This window comes from Onthophagus taurus, chromosome 2, assembly GCF_036711975.1.
Source record: "Onthophagus taurus isolate NC chromosome 2, IU_Otau_3.0, whole genome shotgun sequence".
NCBI lineage: Eukaryota > Metazoa > Arthropoda > Insecta > Coleoptera > Scarabaeidae > Onthophagus > Onthophagus taurus.
The window spans coordinates 11,357,266-11,377,632 of NC_091967.1; the positions used below are offsets into that span (position 1 = coordinate 11,357,266).

At 32.4% G+C, this 20,367-nt stretch overlaps 1 protein-coding gene across 1 annotated transcript in view; it reads right to left on the reverse strand.

Annotated features, from left to right (window-relative positions):
- Window positions 1-517: 517 nt before the first annotated feature.
- LOC111425932 (nuclear receptor-binding protein homolog) overlaps window positions 518-20,367 on the reverse strand; it is a 65,570-nt gene continuing 45,720 nt past the window's right edge. Inside the window, exons 2-10 of the mRNA XM_023060222.2 lie at window positions 12,454-12,678; window positions 12,094-12,224; window positions 10,289-10,383; window positions 9,456-9,545; window positions 6,704-6,994; window positions 3,071-3,230; window positions 2,818-2,995; window positions 2,604-2,723; window positions 518-1,056 (exon numbers count right to left, since the gene is read on the reverse strand). Coding sequence (XP_022915990.1) covers window positions 862-1,056; window positions 2,604-2,723; window positions 2,818-2,995; window positions 3,071-3,230; window positions 6,704-6,994; window positions 9,456-9,545; window positions 10,289-10,383; window positions 12,094-12,224; window positions 12,454-12,678 — 1,485 coding nt within the window. The 3' untranslated portion in view covers window positions 518-861. The remainder of the gene's footprint in view (window positions 1,057-2,603; window positions 2,724-2,817; window positions 2,996-3,070; window positions 3,231-6,703; window positions 6,995-9,455; window positions 9,546-10,288; window positions 10,384-12,093; window positions 12,225-12,453; window positions 12,679-20,367) is intronic.

Here is a 20,367-nt window from a genome sequence, read left to right on the forward strand (position 1 = left end):
CTTAAAAATTTTTTGATTTGATTTACTCAATTTAGTTTGTAGACATTAATCAGATAACAGAGTTGTTGAATTAATAAAAAACTAAGTTATCAATAAAAATAAAATCTATCATACTCTGATATCCGGTATTCAATCAACTAAACTTCAATTGAAATAAACGTGAATTATTTAAGGAACCAAAACGAACACGTATATACAAAAAAAACTGTGAATTATATCTTGAATACAATTACATATTTTTTGTATCAACTCAAAAAAATAATTTGAATCCTCTCAAATGCTTCACGATATTGTTATAATTTTCTATTTCTATTAATGTTTTGAAATTTGGATAATTCTGTCAAAATTTTTCAATAAATATTTAGCTAGATATCAAAAAAATCTCTTGATTAATAAACCGAAAAAAAGTAAAACGAGACGGTGAATTACGTACAACGTATATTAACGATCGAGATAATTCGCGTTTTATAAAAATTCCGTATCCTTTTGGCCTTTTTAGTTTTACTAAACGCAGCTCTATCTTTTTCATTTTATCTTTCTTTTTCCGAATACAAAAATAAACATTTAAAACGTTAACGAATAACTAATAACAGAAAGTTATATTCAGAGAAGTGATCTCGATTTCGCTCTCTCATTTTCCTTCTTTTTTATCTTAAAAATCTTTCTCGAAATTCGTCAAGGTGTGTTTATATATATTTTTTATCCGATATTCTCCTTAGCTTTTTCTTAAGACTCCTTCCTTCTCCTCTTGACCCTGTTGCTTCTTCCTCCTGCTCTTTGTTATCAATGTGGGGGCTCTAATGTGTGGTTTTTATTTTTGTTTTTTTTGTTGTTTTAAGAATAGCGTCGAGACAGTATCTACTAACTAGTCGAGTGCATGGGCACTTGTGTCGTCGCTGCGCTGACCACCGACAGCGGCGGCGGATTCGTGCTCAGCTGACAAGGCGGGTTTATGGGCATTGGTATCTGGGGAAACGCGTGACTAGGGCTACTGTGTCCGGAATTCCTATGATGAATCGCTTCCTCTATTTCACTTGCCACCCTCGCTTGGTCATGCTAGAAATAAATAAAAAAATAAATACAATTTAATATACGACTTTCTATTAGCCATATTTTATAAACCAACGAGACATCAAATTTATTGTAGTTAAAAAGAAATTTAATGGACATAAAACCTAATATACTACATTTTAATATAGGCTAGGGTGGGGTAGGTTCGGACATGGGGCACCTCCGGACACTTCAAATTTAGCCCCTTAAAATAATGTTACTGCGCATCTAGTATTCAAACATACTTTTACAACATCGGACGATTCTATAATCAAAACGGCTAAAAAACAACTGAAATAATCGCGTTAGTGTATTTTCCATGCTTCTAATAATGCTTGTTGGGGTGCATTCATAAGCGTCTATATTTGGAATAAAACAATTCAGGTGAGTTCTACTTATTTTACGTGAAACACCATTTAATACCGTACAACTTAACCTCACTAAAATTGATCATTGGTACAGTAGTAAAAAGTGTGGTGCAGATTCGGACACTGTGAATTTGAATGTGATTTGATCACATTTGCATAACAAAGGTTCTGTAAAATTATGTTACACTTTTTATGATTAAGAAGGGATTTAAGAAGACCAGACAACGTACAGCCAAATCTATCGACGAATAACAAGATCAAGTAAAAATTTGCTTTTGACATGTAAGCCAGAGGAAGACCTAGAAAGCGCTGGAAAGGTGATGTATAGCAGGACCTGAGGAAGATGGAAGAGGCTAACGTTAAAAGTCAAAACCCACTTTAGGTTGTAGTGCCAAGGGACAAGCACAAGAGCAAATAAATGCCAATTTCTATGGTATGATATATCTAGCTTTTAATATTAATTAGGAAGCTTGGCAGCAGTAACCCAGAATTTTTTCCACTTGTGCAAGAGTCGCAAATGGCATGATAGAGAGTCGGATTGATAGAATCTTTGGCATCATGGCAGAATAACATTTCTTATTAACCCAGATTACATAAAGCATTTTGGTGAGATTAAGATTCCTACAATTAATTATTCCACATATTTGGAGGAAACCTAAATAGTCTCTGACCTTAAAATTAGAAGATCAGTAAAAGTAGTATTAACTGTATTGTGTTAAAATAATAGAGCACATTTTGGACGCGTTATAAATCTTAGTTGTTTTCATATTTAACCAAACCTGTTCTGCCGACGTGGAATAAAATTTTAGCAAAACACGAAACTGTATAGTTGTGGATTAAATTATTTTTACCATCAACTATTAATGTCTGACAGGTAGAGGGTGTAACTTATAGCATGTTAGTTGCCAGTAGTGGGATGGGATTTATGTGTTTCGTTAAAAAATAATAAAATCTATTACCCGATTGCTTATTTATCAAGTACATGAATAAAAAATAAAGATAATTTCAGTGTCATGCAATATCCTGTTCAACACAGTTTTGTTCTAGACACGAACTGTAAGTAAAGTAAAACAACTAACTTAATCCCGAAGGGTACAATAACTTTCCATATTGCAGCTTAACACCTACTTAATTCATTTTTTATATATTTTTGTAAGCAAAATTAAATGCTAAGAAATTACTTACTTCGTTAATAAAACCATAATGAACAAGATCTTGAGCAAGCGTTTGAGGAATGTCCTGGTGCGTAATGATGGTCGTCAACTGCCTGTTCATTTTGTCGTCCATCCGCAACACGATTTGCAGCTGTAAGACAACCAAAAAACCATTACCCATAAAAGAACTTTTTACCTTTCAATTAAATTTATGTAAAAGACAATAAAGTTTAAGAAAAACTCACTACAATCTCCGGTGTTTCATCCTTAATTTCGCAAACGATGGAAACGATCTTCCTCGTTTCGACGTCCGTCGGTTCCGGTGTAACCGACTTTTCCGACTCGGTGGATTCCGGCGTCATCGCTCTGGACCTCGACGGCGGTTGTTTGATTCCGAAAGCGGTCAAAGGATAGATCCCGTTTCTGCGAATAAAGGAATAAAAACGCGTGTTAGTCACGACCACTGTACCGCTGAAATACGCCGAAATACTGTTATACTTGACGTCCTCAATGAACTTTTCCAATTTTTCTGCAGAGTGAACGTCCGAGAGTTTCGTTTGCTTCCCGATTCGGTCACCGTACCTAACCTCGGCTATTACTACTTCCGGTCTGTACACTCGTTGCATTAATTCGTCCGTTATCGTCTCCGTAATGTTCGCTGGAACAGAAAAAAATCCCAAAATGAATCAATTTCATATTTTTTTTATTAAATTAAAAATGAAAAGAAAAATACGCATTACTTATTTATAAAACTTACGTGAAATATCGTTGGATAAGTCGTCAGCAAAACCAACTACATTATTCAACGTTAATTATGAGCGAAGCATTCTGAATCTTTCATTTAAATTTTAACGAATGCAATTAACGCAATTTAAAATCGTCTTTTCACATCCGTTATGATGTTAAGATGAGGAGGATGGTAATTTATGCAAACTGATTGGTTTTGCGTCAATCCGACAAGACCATCAATAAAAATAAATGAGAAGATTTTCTTGTCGTATACAAAGTTCGTTGAAAAATAAAAATGAATTTTTTTACCATCGTTTATTATAAAGCATTTTGTATCTTTCACACGTGTTTGTTGCAAAATAGACATTTTTTGAAGAATTTTTCTAATTAAAATAATTGATGTTATGGATCATTTGAAAAAATTATGGCTTTAGATTTATTTTAGTATAAAGATTGAAAGTAATGTAGATTTCCATCTCGTTGAACTTATAACAGAAACGTAAGTTTTCTTGTTATATTGAAACTGTTGTTGTTGAAAATTTTTGATTGACAAACTTTGTAAATTCTAAGTATGGCAAGCATTTCTGATTTTTTGTTTCAAATATTTCAAATTGCTCTATGATCTTTATACTTGAACATTCCCACAATAAATGAAAGAATATGCAATGAAAAAGTAGAATGGAAGAATCAATATGGAGAGAGAAGAGAGACAGAAGAAGAGTTATGCCAAAATGAAAGGATAAAGTTATGCCAAAATGATATCAGAATAGTTCTGGTAGTATTCAATAGCGTGCGGAGATAATGCAAGGATTAATTAAGACTTGCCGACACTTATTAAGTTACCCATGGCCAACAAGAACGGGTATTCGATGTAATTTGAATACATATCTGATCAGCATACAATAAATATTCAACGTTAACATTCATCAAATCATTAAATTATAAGAATTACGAACGGATTCAATTATGTTGAAGTCCTGAGAAATACTGTGAAACTCAGAAAGACTGCCAGAAACGCCGAAATTGAATAATGTAATAAGTAGACAAAATTATGTACATAATTCGTTCCTCTTGGAGCAAATATATTGTATTTATAACAACAAAAGAAATCACCAATTTAGAAGCTGCAACATACGCTCACACACAAAAGCGACCATAACCTGGTCGTGACTACTTAGAATATTCAAAGTAGTTACAAGAATGGTATAAAATATCTCAAGGTTATAGTTAAAAGAAGGACATAAAATTACAGACAATTCACATTGAATTTTTCATAATATCGCATAAGGCATTTTATGCCGAATCTTTTATTCCAATACACACTTTATTATTCCAATAAGATACAGCAAGATAAAATGACACTACCTTTCTCCAGAATATATTCCATTTTCTTTTGCATAAATTAACGTATAAATAGATATCCCTGCGCTTACTAATTAAATCATAACAGCATCCCGACAGAATTATACAATCTAGTTCCGTATAATGTTTACCCAAATGTCCGATGACATCTAACACATCAGCGTAATTACGGCTTAGCTTGCAATTAAATCAGGTCAAAATTACTAGTTAAATAAATAGATACTTAAAATCAATCACGTCTATGGTTGTCGCACAAAGCATCAATTTTGGAATTTTGAATCACGAACTTGCTTTAAAAGCTTGGTATTATACACTGCAAAGATGTTAAAGCTGTCATAATCGATACAAATTACATCGTTTGATGAATCCACACTGACATCGTCAACAGAAAACACAGCATTCATTTTGCAGCATTTTATTATTTTATTTTTACTACTTTTATTGCCGTTATAAACCTTATCGCGTTTAATAGACCTTTTGAGTTTAATATAAGATACTTGCACGCGATCTATCCCTATTCTAATATTATGCATAATTTAAATGAGAAAAAAGTTAAGTAATTAGAATAATTCTCAAAGGATTTCGTATTGAGAACTAAACTTAAAATGAGGAAAAATCTATACCATTAACTCGCGCAGATGCTCAAACCTTCAACATGGATATTGATGCGATTCTACCGCAGCGATTTCATCGTCACTATTCCCCTTGAGTAATTTTACACGCATGGCATAAAATAAATTAATTAGAAAATAAATGTAAATACTGTTGTACTGATTATTTTTGGAAACACGATTAAATTGAAGTTGTATTGATGTTATTTAATCTTTCAAAAAAAAAAATAGTAAATTGTGGAGAGGCATACATTGTGACATCAAAGGAATTGTTACTCAACATGACGTTTTACGATACACTAAATAACGTTAAACATGCGGAACAAAGCACAGCAGAAACCGAATAAAATCATAAATTACTCAGTTGTATAACGCAACACAAAATATTAGTAACTATATTGTTTGTTAAGATTTTTCATTCAAAAAAATAGAAGCAGATACAATCCATGAAAAATAAAGGTACCAAGAGAAAGATTTTTTTTATATATTCCTCCCGTCTTTATAGAAATTTTCCTTAAAAAAGATTAAGTAGAAACTAGATAAGAGAAATTTTCTATAACATTCCAGGTTTGTGGTTTCAGCCTTGAATTTTTCAATTGTATAAGCCTCGAAGGCGATCATTTTCAAGCTTTTATCCATATTGCAGAATAATTCTATTCAAGTGGTAATTGAGTCTGAATTGTAGCAAAAAATGAATTGCACAAATTACTATTTATTTTTTTGTTTACAAAGAATTTATTTGGTATTCAAATGCAAACATCCTGCTTAGATAGATAAACTTCAAATCATTTCGAGCGGAAATGGATGCTCACAGAAAGAGACCTACTTGAAAAGGCAAATGATAGCTGATCGCAAGATATCCAAAGGTCGGCCACGGCAACTTTTTTTGTAATCCAGTAAACGAATAGCGGAGATTTAATAAATCCAACCCCATAAATTAATACGCACAACTCAATCTAATTCTATTTACTCGATCTACTAATTAAGCCATACAACAGGAGTGCAATAATTTCCTCCCTTAATGGTCGGGTTAAATTAATGTCTTTACACAATGAATTCATACACATCACGTTTTGGCGATTAGGGAGGTCAAAACATTCATAGTTATCTCATTTATCCAATATTTTCAAACTTATTAGATATTGAAACGTATGAAAGATACAGATAGATATTTGATTTTATAATGAAAAAACTACTTACAACATCTTTATACTCTCAAAATATTAATTAAAACCAACAATTTTCGTACTATGTCAATAAATGCTTTGTTCTCGCAAACAGCGTCGATGAAAATGATTTACTGATAGTTTAATATCTTATCAAACATTATTTACGTCATCAAGACAAAAATACATATTAGTAATTTACTAACAAATATAAAATTTACCTAGTAACATTTTAATATTTATTTTTGAATTAAAAAAATTACCTGCACTTTTGTTAACTAAACAGTGTGCGGCTAACAACTTCAGACTGTGAACCTCGAAGAGAAGCGGATGGAACAGAAGTTGTGGCGCCGTCGGCCTAAAGTATGGGTCCTTGTTTAGGCAAAGCTTTATGAAGTCCTTCTGTTGGTTGTCCTCCAGCGATTCAATGGTTTTCTCGACATTTTCATCGGTGACGACGTTTCCGGAGTCGCCGTTTCCCTGGATTTCTAATGCGGCCATCTCCAGGGCGCACATACCAAAAGCGTAAATGTCCATGGCAGGATTTGATTTTACTACAAAAAAAAAACAATTTAATTAGGAAGCTAAACAACTAAATTAAGAATAGAAACAAAAACAAACGTTATCAAACTATATGTATTCGATGATAAAAAGCTAAATTTAGATAGTTCGATTATACTTGGTGTAAACTATTTTATCAAACTTTTTTCTTTTTTTTTTGTTTATAGTTACCAAATGGTTATTGAAACATTGATATTTCTTTGAATTTATCACTAATCTAACAATTAAACTAAAACTGATGTGGAAACAACCGGGTCTTCGGAGGAGTCTACGTGAGGTTTACCATGACGATTCGCACAAAATGAACATAGACGATAGAACAAACGTGAGCGATTCTCGTAGATAACGCAATCTATGTCGATAAGATAATTAACATTGTTGAATAGAAGAGAATAGGTAACTTTGAAATAACGTACGATTTAATTGCTTTATGTTACATTTTTTTAATCACATATAGTGCCTTTTTGTATTGTACCAATTTACCCAAAGTAACAGAAAGAAATTAAAACAATTAAAGAAGAGTGATGCATTTGAGTTTGAGGTAAGTTTTTTGAATTAGACATCAATCAAGAAGTCGACTAAGAGTGAGGGAGAGAACTCTGTGTTGAAGACTCCATCTTTTGTCATATTGCAAAAAGTTCTTTGTGAAGAGTGTAGTGAACACAATGCGGAAAGTTCCATTGTTTAAAACATAAAGCCACATTACACATATAACAAAAAGTCTGGAATATAGCTACTAACTTTGTCATTGTCTATCATGTTCAGATGACATTTTCAGTTTGTTATTAAGGAACTATTTTATCTTTATTATAACATAAGGCAATAAGTTCCACGATAAAACATCGAAGTTTTAAATAATAACAACAAACTCAGTTACTTATTTCTGTGTCTCATAATATAGGATTTGGCAGCAATGAAAAGATATTCTTTGTGATTTTAATTTACATTACAGGGCTTATGCAAATATAGTGTTCTGGGACCCTCTTTATGTTGTTTCCCAATACTCAGAGAGCCATTTGCTATATATCAAAGCGTTAGGAAACACATTTAAGATATCACAGTTGTTTTCTAAATTGATAAAACAATAACATTTTTTTATCAATCCGCGAATGACGAATTTATAAGTAAAGTTAACATCTAGTTAGACCTAATCAATTCATATTGGAAGAAATTTTTTTAAATGTTTATTATTAACACTTGATATACGAGCAAAGTTAATGAACCATCGAGGATTGAAGAACCAAACAGATATAGATATTTGAAGATCTTTCATTTGATTCTTTTACAGGCACAAGTCGTTATGGGGTGCAGAAAGACAGTTATTAGTTTTAATTATAGATTAGTGAATTTGAAACAGCTGAAAATAATCTAAACGAAGCAGTTAAAAGTGCAATCAAATCAAACCAAACTAACTCAAATATTTATAAATTAATTAATACCATTTTCGACACACTCGTATTATAGGAAACTGTGTTTAGCATAAATCAAACTTTGTTGACTTAAAATCGATAAACTTTCAATTTGCACTGATAATTGTAACATGATGAAATGAAAATTGGCTGTACTTTATAAAATCATAATTCTTAATCGTTATCTATATTTCTGCAGTTTTTACTAATAAAGTTAATATCAATTTGTGTCTTATTTTACAAATTGAATGCACCAATTACAATTTAAACAACCTTCTTAAATTCATAATTTTTAAAATATTAATCAAAAAAATGTGAACATAAAGCATTGTACCTTTAAATTTTACCATTCTAACTTTAAACAATCCACACTCGATTTGATTTTTTTATTCGTCTTATTTCTCAAAAAACTAAAATGATTCCAAACTATAAAAAATAAATAAAATAACAGCTGCGGTTGGAATCTATTTACAGTGTTTTGCTCACACACATACAATGTAGTGAAAAATACAAAATTTATTAGGTCGTACGTCAAACCGTTCGAGGCTGATGTTTATACTTTTGCGTTCTTGGCGTTCGTTGCACTGACGCAATAGCTATTAGACTCTATGGATGTTCTGATAAACCCAAATCGAAATTTGCGAATGGTAAATATTTCTGCTAAATGAAGAAAAAAAAAACCTCTTACTTTGTTGAGATGCTTTTGATGTAAAGCAACACATTTCGCTTTTAAAACCGTTTTTTTTAATCATGAATTTATTTCGTTTTTTTATATCGTTTTAAATCGAGCGAAATGCTGAAGTAAAATACGTGGTTTATGATCTGTAACTAGTTTTAAAAATATCTCTAAATGGTAGTTAAAATTTTCTCTTTCAGCGTTAAACAGCCGTGAACTAAATGAATGACGGCTTTGTGTTATATACGAAATGGTTACGTTTCGTATTTTTGTTTTAGTTTATGTTTAAATCCTGTTATTTCATTTTAAATGATGTAGTAAAAGATTTACAACGTTCCTTTATGATTACTTTTAATAAACATTACTTACCTCCTTGTGCGAATTCTGGCGCGACAAAGTGCATATTTTTGATACTGTCCTGATACGTTTTGACATGATGGTGAATCTGCTCTGGTGCCACTAAAGAAGAGAAAGATCAATGACATCTCCGTTTAGAGCTGTAGAAGGAAGCCAATGGCCGTTAATCGATACCGGCAAATCCATCGAATCGTTTTCGACACCGTTTCCCCCAAAATAAGAAAAAAAACGTCCTTTCACCCTCATTTCATTATAGGACATTAAATTACCAACGATCGGTGTCGAATTCGACTGGGATGCGGTCGGGCTCTACACCCATTTTACAGAATATCGGATCTGGTTTATGGCTCCGTCCCAAGGAAGAACAACGTTTCGGCAATGACGCCTATCCTCAGGCAACGGGCATACTCCAAATCAGATTAACGGGCGCAGAGACGTCCCACTTCCCGCCTGTCCCGCACAGAATTTCCACTTTTCAATGCAAAACAATCAAGGCACTGTTTTCGGTGATATCTCTAAATTGGAATAAGAATTATATAAAAAAACTACAGTTGCCCAGAAAGATTGTGAATCGAAGAGTTCTGCACGAAACGTAATAGTTAAGCCAATACCCATTCGATCGGCCATTCGGCAAAAAGGAATATAATGCGCAACAATATCGCAAAAAGTAGTAATCGATCTTTTTACAAAAACAAATTCATCACGTCGTAATAACAATCAGAGAGATAGAACAAGATAGGGCAATAATATAATAATAAATAACAATTTGTCAGGCACACGACATTAATTTTATTCTGTATGGTTTTTTTTTGTATAAAATGAATGTCAGATCGTTGCATGTTTACCTGATCCTATTTTGACGAGGCCATTGTGTTGAATAAATATGGTATCACAGGTGAGATTGCCGTGGGTGATTGGCGTAGAACAGGAATGCAAGTAACTGGAAAGAAAACACACTGGAGATATCAGTACTGATGCGGGCCGGCCAATCTTGCTGGAAAGGTATAGAGGTTTCGGGACAATTTTGACATACTGACGCCAGTACTCACTTTTGCTCTACTTTATTTTTAATCTAACACATTCTTTCAACACATTCGTTTAGTACGTCGTCCTCGGACGCTTTCTCTTTCCTACTAATGCAATCATTCATCCTTCCCCAAACACACTTAGGATACTCCGTTTTACACCGATGTTAAATTTGTTCGATTTTATTGAATATCTTTACGCTGGCGTCAAAGTCGAAAATTTCCAAAACGTAGAATGGACCACATACTAAATAAGAAGTTTATTGGTATGAATTTAAATAAATTTAAACATAATTAATTGACGTATAATTAACGAGATTTGAAACAATACAACTGAAAAATTGGAAAAATTTATGATTACTTAAGTATGAAGTGCGATGAATAAGATGGTGTATTGAACGATAAGTGTTATTAAATATGATTCTATGGTTCATAACTAACATTCATTCCAACATGTGTATTTTTGCTTTTAATTCATTTTTGGGGTTTACTGTTTTGTTATTACTTATTACAACGAAATGGGGATGAGTATCTTTTATGGGGAGAATCGTTGTTGTTGCTGTTGCACAGAAGAAGTATTCCATTTTCTTTGTCAAATTGCTATATAATTCGAACCAAATAGTATATCCAAAAATCTTTATATAAAAACCAATAAAATCTTGTGCAAACATCACTATCATTATGTATTTTATCAATTTTGTGACTTAATGGTGTTTCTAATTTAATGATTATTTAAACAGTTAATTCCCAGTAAAACTTAATTTTATATTTATGATTACCATAAATGGATGTAATAAAATTGAAAGTATTAACATAACAAGTGTAACAAAAAAAGGAATATAAATAATCAAAAATATTAAACAAAACAATTCATCCCCATAGATTTACATGCACAATTCACCGAATACTGTTAGTTTCAGAACACGAACACAGACATCATTCATATGAACACGTAGTCGATAATAGATATATCAAATACAACTGGTACTGCTTTTGTGTACATTCGACTAGAACCGAATCGTGATCTGTATAACACAGAATACGAACATATAAAACCCAAAAATGTTTGAAATATCTTGTGTTAACGTCGATTAATCATTAATAATTATATAAAAATCATTTTTTTCTTAATATTGTAGTCCAGTATGTAGTCATTCTTGTGCCATCTTTTATATACTCTTTTTTTAATTCTAATGGTAAAACGATGGTAGAGTTCTTGTAGCGATATAAAAGCGTTTTCTTAAAAATAAAGTTTTTTCTGATTAAAGATGCTTCCCTACACAACGTGTCACTTACCTTTGCGCAGACCACGCTGTGAACACAGAGTTTTAAACAAAAACAAAAAATAATATTGGAGAGCTTGAGCGGCCTAATAACGAATAGTTAGAACTAGAGACATTTTCCCTTACAAACTAGGTCATATAACTTTTTCAGGAGTAAATGTCTACACATGTTCGAAATTGAGGGCAATCGCTCTGTATTAATAGTCATAAAATGTGTATCATCAACATGTATATGCCGTAAAAACTAACAAATAAATACGGTATACTAAATGTAAAAAACGCGTCCAACTAAACCTAATCGGACGCCAGATTTAGTGTTTTTAGCAAATGTGGTTTAGTTACCTTAAAGCTGAGAGGATTTGTGTGCACCATCGCTTCCAAGCTTGAAGTGGCAGTCTCTTGACGTTGCGCTTTGTGCGCTTCAGGAACTGTTTCAGGGAACCAGAGGACATGTATTCCGTTATAAATATTACCTAAACAGAAAAATAAATGTGTAAAATTAAGCAATTAATTTAATTAACGTGTAAATACTAATATATAATCGTTAAACCAATTAGAGCCGTTTTTTTTCTTAATTAACCTTGAACGTTAAATAGGAATGCGAATCTCTCTTTTTGTTTTAGAAAGCTTTAAAAAACTAATCTATACTACATCAAACTGCAATCTAAGATTTTCTAAATCACAAATAATTAAATAACATACCCTAGGTTTATCGTTGTGTGTGTCAGTCCAGTAACGATGGAATTTGACAATATTCGGGTGCTCGAGTTGAGTGAGATTTTCGAAGACCTGTCTGATGTGCTCCTCTTGAGCCTTGAAGTTCTTCCTTTCCGAAAATTGAACTTCATTCCAGACCACTTCGACGCCTTCCTCCGTATCCATTGCGAGGTACGCCCAATCGATGCCTGGTACATCCCTTTGTTCCACCTAAAAAAAAAATAATTATTCAATTTAGATACTAAAAAAAAACTACATTCAAATCTAAGTTAATTGACTTCGCTAGACACATAAAAAAAGTTTCCACTATGTGTATACCGATAATTCAACTGGCTTTTTCCGGTCATGCATAAAAAAGCTCAGCTGCCTCAGTAGGTTAAAACCTAATAGTATCCCGGTAAATTAGTGGCGTTTTCCTTTAAGAATGATTAATAGACTACGGCACGAAAATAGAGTATCGATCGTTGGACGAGTTAAAGCCTTCACTGCTGCTGTTACTGCCTACGTAGGTTGCGGGCCCCCATTTCAGTGCATGTGGCCAAAACGTTGACAGCCAACGGCTAATGTTGGCGGAAGGCCAAATCCCGAAATGTCGCGAACTTTTTTGCTCAAGGATAGTGACCTTGAAGCCGCGAGCTGAGTAACCTCGACTATAATCCATACGAAAAACGGACACACCATTATGTGGCCTTGCCATTGCTTTAATGTTCACGCTAATAACATTAATAGGTGGGAATGAAAAAAAATGGAGGAAAAAAAGTTAGCGGCCCAAATAGAATAGGTGAAAAATAGGCATCCTTGTTCCCGTCGTAAGATGAGCGAGGTGAAAGTAAACACACTTTCATGGCTTTCCAAGTTTAAATGGACCGACAAAAATAAATTGTTCGTTTAAAAGGCCTAATTATTTAAAAGTTCCGACTACGACGATTTATTAGACATTATCTAACATCTTAAAGAATTTAAAATAAAGAAAATAATAAAAATATATCGTTTTTATATCGAGTATCTGTAGGAAGTTGTTCTATTCTAAGATATCACCATGAAATGAGATCGCTTATCCAATTATATCTCTATAACAGGAAGTTTCCAGGCAATCTACAAATTACCCGCACACCTACCATGCATTTATACATAAATTTTAACCGATGTAGATAAACTATTCGTTCAACTCCAGTTTCATTAACAATTATTGCCTTTCCATTCCATTACAAATTAATTAATAGCAATCGATAAATAGAAGGTAAATAATTCACAAAATTAATGCACAACACTAAACTTTCAGAAAAAATTGTATCAATTAACTTCAAAATAAAATTTTCTTTGAATCCAATTTTTTTTTCAGACATATTTTTTAAGAACTTTCACACATATCCAATGACTTAGTAAGATTTCTCAACAAATCTGAAAATTATTAAAGATAATCAGAAAATTGTTGAAACTTTCATACCTCTCAGATAAATGTCAGAAAGCCTTCAATGTAACTGGAAATCCTTTAAACCTCTTTGAAAATTATGAGAAAATGCTTAAAAATCTTTCACAAATTCTTGGAATTAGTTGGTTTGTGGGCAACCGCAGATTATGAAAAATAAATTCGTCTTAACTGAAACCAACCTGTCAATCAACGCATCGGCTCTTGGAAATACTCGACAAATCTTGATACAACCAAAGAGATTCTTTAAAGTAGAAATGCTTGAAAAACAGCTGAAAACCTTTTAAAGATTCTCAAAAATCCTGACTATTTCTAAAATCATTGAAATTGGTGGATATTGAAAATCCTTAGAAAATACATAGAAATGGAAATCTGAAAATTATTTTAAAGATACTCCAAAAGTTGTTGAAACTCCCATACTTTCCAAATAAATCTCAGAAATCTTTCAATATTGCTGAAAACCCTTATAAACCTTTGGATTTCTTTGAAAATTATGAGAAAATGCTTGAAAATCTTTCAAAAATTCTTTGAAGTAGTTTACAACTTTAATAAGCTTTCCTGACTTTGTATATACGAGAAAGTTACAATACTGCTTTTTATCATTGGGTCGTGGGCAATCGGAGATTATGAATAATAATTTCCTCTTCTAAGATTTAAAGAATGTAGAGAAGTTTTGTAATTTCACCGAAACGCTTATATTAGCTTTGGCATTACTTTCTATGAAATCTCTGTACATTATATTCTGTTCTTAATCTTCTGCAAGCACGCAGTTTTAAAACATAAATTAACAATAATCTGATTTGATTCAATCTCTGTGACTCAAAGTGTCCTCGCACTGCTTTTGCAACTCCAAGTTGAAATGAAAAATGTTTTATTCATTTTAATCTCTTTTCTACGAAAAGTGAAAACACTATTGTTTGGAATTTATGATATCACTTTGTTGATGGAATTGAAGGTCTGATTGTAATTGTTGACGAACCCAGGCGCCAATTCTATTAATACAAATCGTTTCGTAGCGTTTCGTTACAAGAAATTCCATTATCTGGGTTGGATTCGATTTGTTTGTTTATTGCTACTCTAATTAGCTTTTCCTTTTTAATAATTTTTTATTGTAAATAACGTGAGATCAAAGATGAAGTATTCTCATAAATCTTGCGACAAAGTGCAATAACATTTGTGTCCGTTATCGACTTTTCAAATATAGAAATAGAAATAATTGTCTATAATCAATGTTTTCAATCAAAGTTCGTTTGCTTTCACTACTTGAGTAAATGTGATCTGCAAATATTAAATTAGATTTTTTAACTACATTCTAGACTTAGTTCGAATCATTTTTTTGTTGATGTAGGTAGTATTTGAATTTTAAATAAGAGTCGATAGTTGCACTTTTATATTGGGTAATAAAATAGGACGATATTGGTAACAAGGTTACACAACCACCTGAAATAGATCCGTCTTTTAAGAGCGCTCGTGCGAAAATATAAAGTGGAAAAGAAGCTGTTTGTTTGGTTTGGTTTGGTAGTGTATCACCGATGAAAACGTTAAATTTATTGTGATCACTACTATGTCACGAACAATCAATGTACCAATTGCGTCGTAATATTCGTTATTATACAAGGAAGGTCAACTTTACGCACTAACATTGCGTTGTAAACAAATAACTGTTTTATATGGTCGGAAATTTTCAATGTAATTTAACGTTCAAATTTATTTAAAAATCTTTTTGAAAATCTATTTTATTTAAATACAGTAAAACCTTCTTAGAACAGACTTCTTTGTCTATACGATGTATAAATAATCAAGGACGGTAGTTCTAATTTTAATTGTTATACAGCGCTATTGCTGCTTAGCGATTGTTGTATATTGTTATAAACAAAAAGTAGAATTAACACTGAACCCAGAACTAGAAACATGAACCCCGTTATATTAATCCATTATATCAAGGTTTTACTGTATTCCTTATAAATCTGTGTTTTAAGTGCTTCAACATAAAGTTTATTTTTTATTTTCAAATGAAATAAAAAAAAGTTACTACTACTATAAATGTTTCATACCAAAAGTAGAAATATCGTAGAATTATAAACAGAAACTGAAACGTTGAAACCAAACATAGAACGAGCTTTATTTTTAAACATGTTAACAGTCCAGGCGAATACAAAGTTTCAGTCAACGCAACTCTTAAATATCAGACTTCAGTAGAAGAAGGTAATTTGTCTTTCAAAGCGAAACCTCGAAAGTTTAATCATAAATTTTTCTAAAAATGCAGGAAAAATATAATTAAACCGTCCTTTTGTTTACATTTTCATTATATTTTGTAATCTTAAGTTCTTTTTGATCGTCACAATTTCGAAGTAAAAAGTTGCTTCATTTCCTGTTCAAATTATTTAAAATTGAAATATCTATAATTTTAAGATTTTCCTTGATTCCTGCATATCGAGAGTTTACATTAGCTGTAGATATTAAACATTCACAAACCAACATTGGCGTAATTTTCACTTAGCACTTATTCAGAGTACCATTACAGAGGATCGAAGATTGGCACTGTGCCAGTAACCCACCTCGGGGGGAGTTGCATTCATTTCAATTTTAAAACTACCCATAAATCCGTTCTTTCGTGAAACTTTCAAAATTATGGTATTCTAAACCAAATTTTCATATGTATTCATGGAAGTAAATTAAGTTAAATGTTAACACGAAATTCTTACAAATGAAATTAATCGAACTTTTTCTCTCTGTAACTCCCTGTATAACTTAAAATGAATTACTATTCCAAGAATTCACCTTTTTTTCTGTTTCTGTAAAAAAACATAACGGGCCGGAAAAAGTTCCCTACGTAATATACGACGTATATAGGCTTTTTAACGTAGACCTGGCGGCGTCGCCTAATAAATGGGTTAAAAGAGAAACGCGTAGAAAAAAAACGCCGTGTCACGAAATTTTCATTAAGTCGTTGTGATAAGAATAGATTCGTGCTGCTCACACCATACCAGAGGTCAGGGCTTATCTTAAAAATATTCACATGCCGCTTAAATAAAACGCTTCCAATGGGCTTTGTGACAGCACCAGCCAAGACATCATTCATTAATCCAATAAAAACAACATTTGTTTTGAATGACGTCGACCACTTAAAGACTCAAGCCGAACTTGATTTCCTAATAAATTTTTATTTTTTACATTTTCTTTTTATTAAGTTAATTTTTTTTTGAATGAAGAAGGATGAATATAAGGATTTTTGTATAAAATGAATTACAATAGTAATACCAGCGGGTGTTTCTTGTTCGACTTACGTACAAAATTGGTGCCTGGCTCTCAATGTCACCAGGTACTGAAACCGTTCTCTATCCTCTATTCAACTATGTCAACGTCTCCTCCTTCGAAATGAATTGAAAGCAGAAGCGGTACGTTTAGAAGCTCACGTAGGCACTTTCAAAACCACACACCCCAACTAAATCAGGGAATTAGAGGAACCATCATTTTTTTTCTACATCGACACTTTCTATGTATAGAATTCTAATTAACCTAATTCAAGATATTTTATAACATAGAAGCATTTAGTATTATTTAGCACGTTATGTTACGGCAGATGTGGAAAGACAAATGCATAGTGAGTAATTCTATTGATTTAAGAGAAATTTATAGGAGGGAAAGAATAAGACAAGCGACACTGATATAATAAGTAATATTCTTTGAACTCTTTATTTAAACTTTGAAGCAGATAATTATTTTCTGATACATTTAGTAGTTGTATTTGTTTATATTTAAAGCCATAGCATCTAATTTCTTATTTCTTTTCTTTTAGTTTTAGATTTACCAATTATCTATGGCTGTAAAAGCTCTGGCAAAGGGGTCATCAACATTAATCACAACCAAATGAAACTGCGGATGAAATATACCTTCCGAGAACAAGAGATACGTGTTGCTGTTATGATCTATGTGCAGTTCACTACACACTTAATATGCTATGAAGCATAAATATCATAACGATTTTGGGGTTAAGAGAGTCGGAAAGCCAAGAAATAGATAGGATGGATGCACAGTGGAGGAGGACACAAGGGGGGTTTGGGTGCGAGGTGTTAGAGGTGGAAGTGTAGGGATGGGGGAGTCTGCTAAAGGAGGCCAAGGCCCGAGATCGGGCTATCGCGCCATAGAAGAAGAAGATGAGGCATAAAACGAGTATAATTCAGTCATTTGTTGAATTTGGATATGAAAAAATTACCATACTATCTTTTTTTTTTAATGTTAACATGTGGCACTGTAGCAAATTTAATCAAGAAATTATAGACTTATGGTTCCCTTCAGGATGTGTGAAATATATTTTGGATTAGTGATCCCATTAACACAGTAACCATCAATGGTCTTCTTATAACATGATAACAAATTTAAATTAATATGCCATATCTCAACTAAGCCCGCATGACCTAAATTAGACTGGAGTAATATAAGGTCAGTTATGATTTAAGCCGTGTTTTCAACAGTTACATTACTTGAAGTCTTGTGTGAAACTAATTTTCTGCAAGGTCTTTATGCTGTTTTGGCTACGACTTACGCCCGATTTCATAATCAACTTTAGCAAAACTGCAACTTTAAAATTAGATTTCATAAATATGTGCTCCATAGTCACGTTTACGCGCTTTAGTTACAGTCTAAAGTCACCGGTTCAGTCATATTAGATCATTTTTACGATTTAAAACACTCACTCAACTTTTTCAGTAACTTTGAAGTTACTTTGTAGTCTTAATCATTTATTAAAAAAAAAACCTTTAATCTTTGGTTAAAATTAGAACATTATCTATTTTGAGATTTGCAATTTAACTCGTTGAATGAAACTTACGGACAATATAATAATACAAGTTGCTATTAATAGTAATATATTAACATTAATAACAACGTTGCGCAATACGGCAATTAATAATTTTCTTCAACGTATATCATTTCGACTATGGTATTTATGTGAAAGTAAAGTTCTAAATTTTCTGTCAAGATATTATTACCAAGACTTCGAGACCACAAAATTCATTGACATTAATTTTAAAAGACACAAAACATTGAAATCGATACGTTTAAAATTGGATAACGTTTAAAGGATTATACGGTTTAATAAATCTTATTTTATATTGACAATCATTTAGTCTTCGTCGGGTTTAAACATTTAACAGAATAACAAACGTATTATTTATAGCAATAACTCACAAATGAACTATCAATAAAATTCGAAAACACAAAAAGAATACAAACATTCTTCCTAATATTACAGACGTCGGATGGAGGTGTTACAGCATTAAACGTCAACGTATTTTATCCGTTTAAGCGCCAGCCTCATACATCATCCGAGTTTATTTTGACACGTCAAATATTGAATGTGTCACAGTGAGCACAAGTTCGCATCTACATTTTCCGTGCTACTATACATTATCTTAAGGCCTAGGGCGACGGTAAATTGCATTTTCTCTTCAAAATTGTTTTGTTTCTTTATCGTGTAAAAGCTTTTTGACAGCGTCGAGGCTAAGTCCGGAACGTTCGGGTTTTCTTGGATCGATGCCTTTAGGTCTTTTTACTTTTTATGGTGTTCTCTATTATTTCTATTCGAGAAGAATCACAAAAAATAATCCGTATGAGGCAAAACTTTAAAAATGTTAAGTATAATATTATTGTACTGACGTAAATTTCCAAGTCGAAGTCTGTTTCAAGTACTTTCAAAATAAATCTATTTTAAGTTCGGATGCTTTTCAACAATTTCATTGATTTTGGCGGCCGTTCGTTCACAAACCCACTTGTGGAAATAGCGTCAGACGGCGCCGTTTTTAGTGAATTTTGTTGGTAAACTGTTTACAACCTTACGCCTTTCATTTTTGCTGCACGTGCCGCGTAAACTTATTGGCATCTTCTGACAATGGATTGCTATGTTGTTTTTGGAAGACAGTCAAGTGCGCTGCAAATTAGCCTTTAGTCGAATTAATTCCAATTTATTAATACTGTTAATTTTCCCTACACGTGAAATCATTAACAAAATTAAAAAAAAAATAAGTAATAAATAAATGGATTATTTTTATTGACGTTGGTAATGGATTGCGGAAGATATCGGCCGCAAAATAAGGAAATTGAGGTGACTTAATGAGTCGTAAAGAAGAATGGAAGATCCCACGCTATATCGGACATAAAAGGCATAGGCCCCTTTTGATAACGTCCATTATCGTTCTAAAAATAACTGTTGACCTTTCGTTGTGTTTTCATTTTCAATGAGATAAGAGTCCAATTATTCTCTTCTGGGCTTATTGGTTTCAATTGGTAAACACATGGCAATGACACACAAAGTTATACGTGCATACGTTGTAAGTTAATTTTATTTAACAACTTTATTGGCATATTTTATTTTTTCCATACATGGCATAATTGAAATATTTTGTCTACGACATTCAACACGTAACGTCAACGTTGCACATTTCGAAGCAATCAGCTTTACGTGTTTTTAA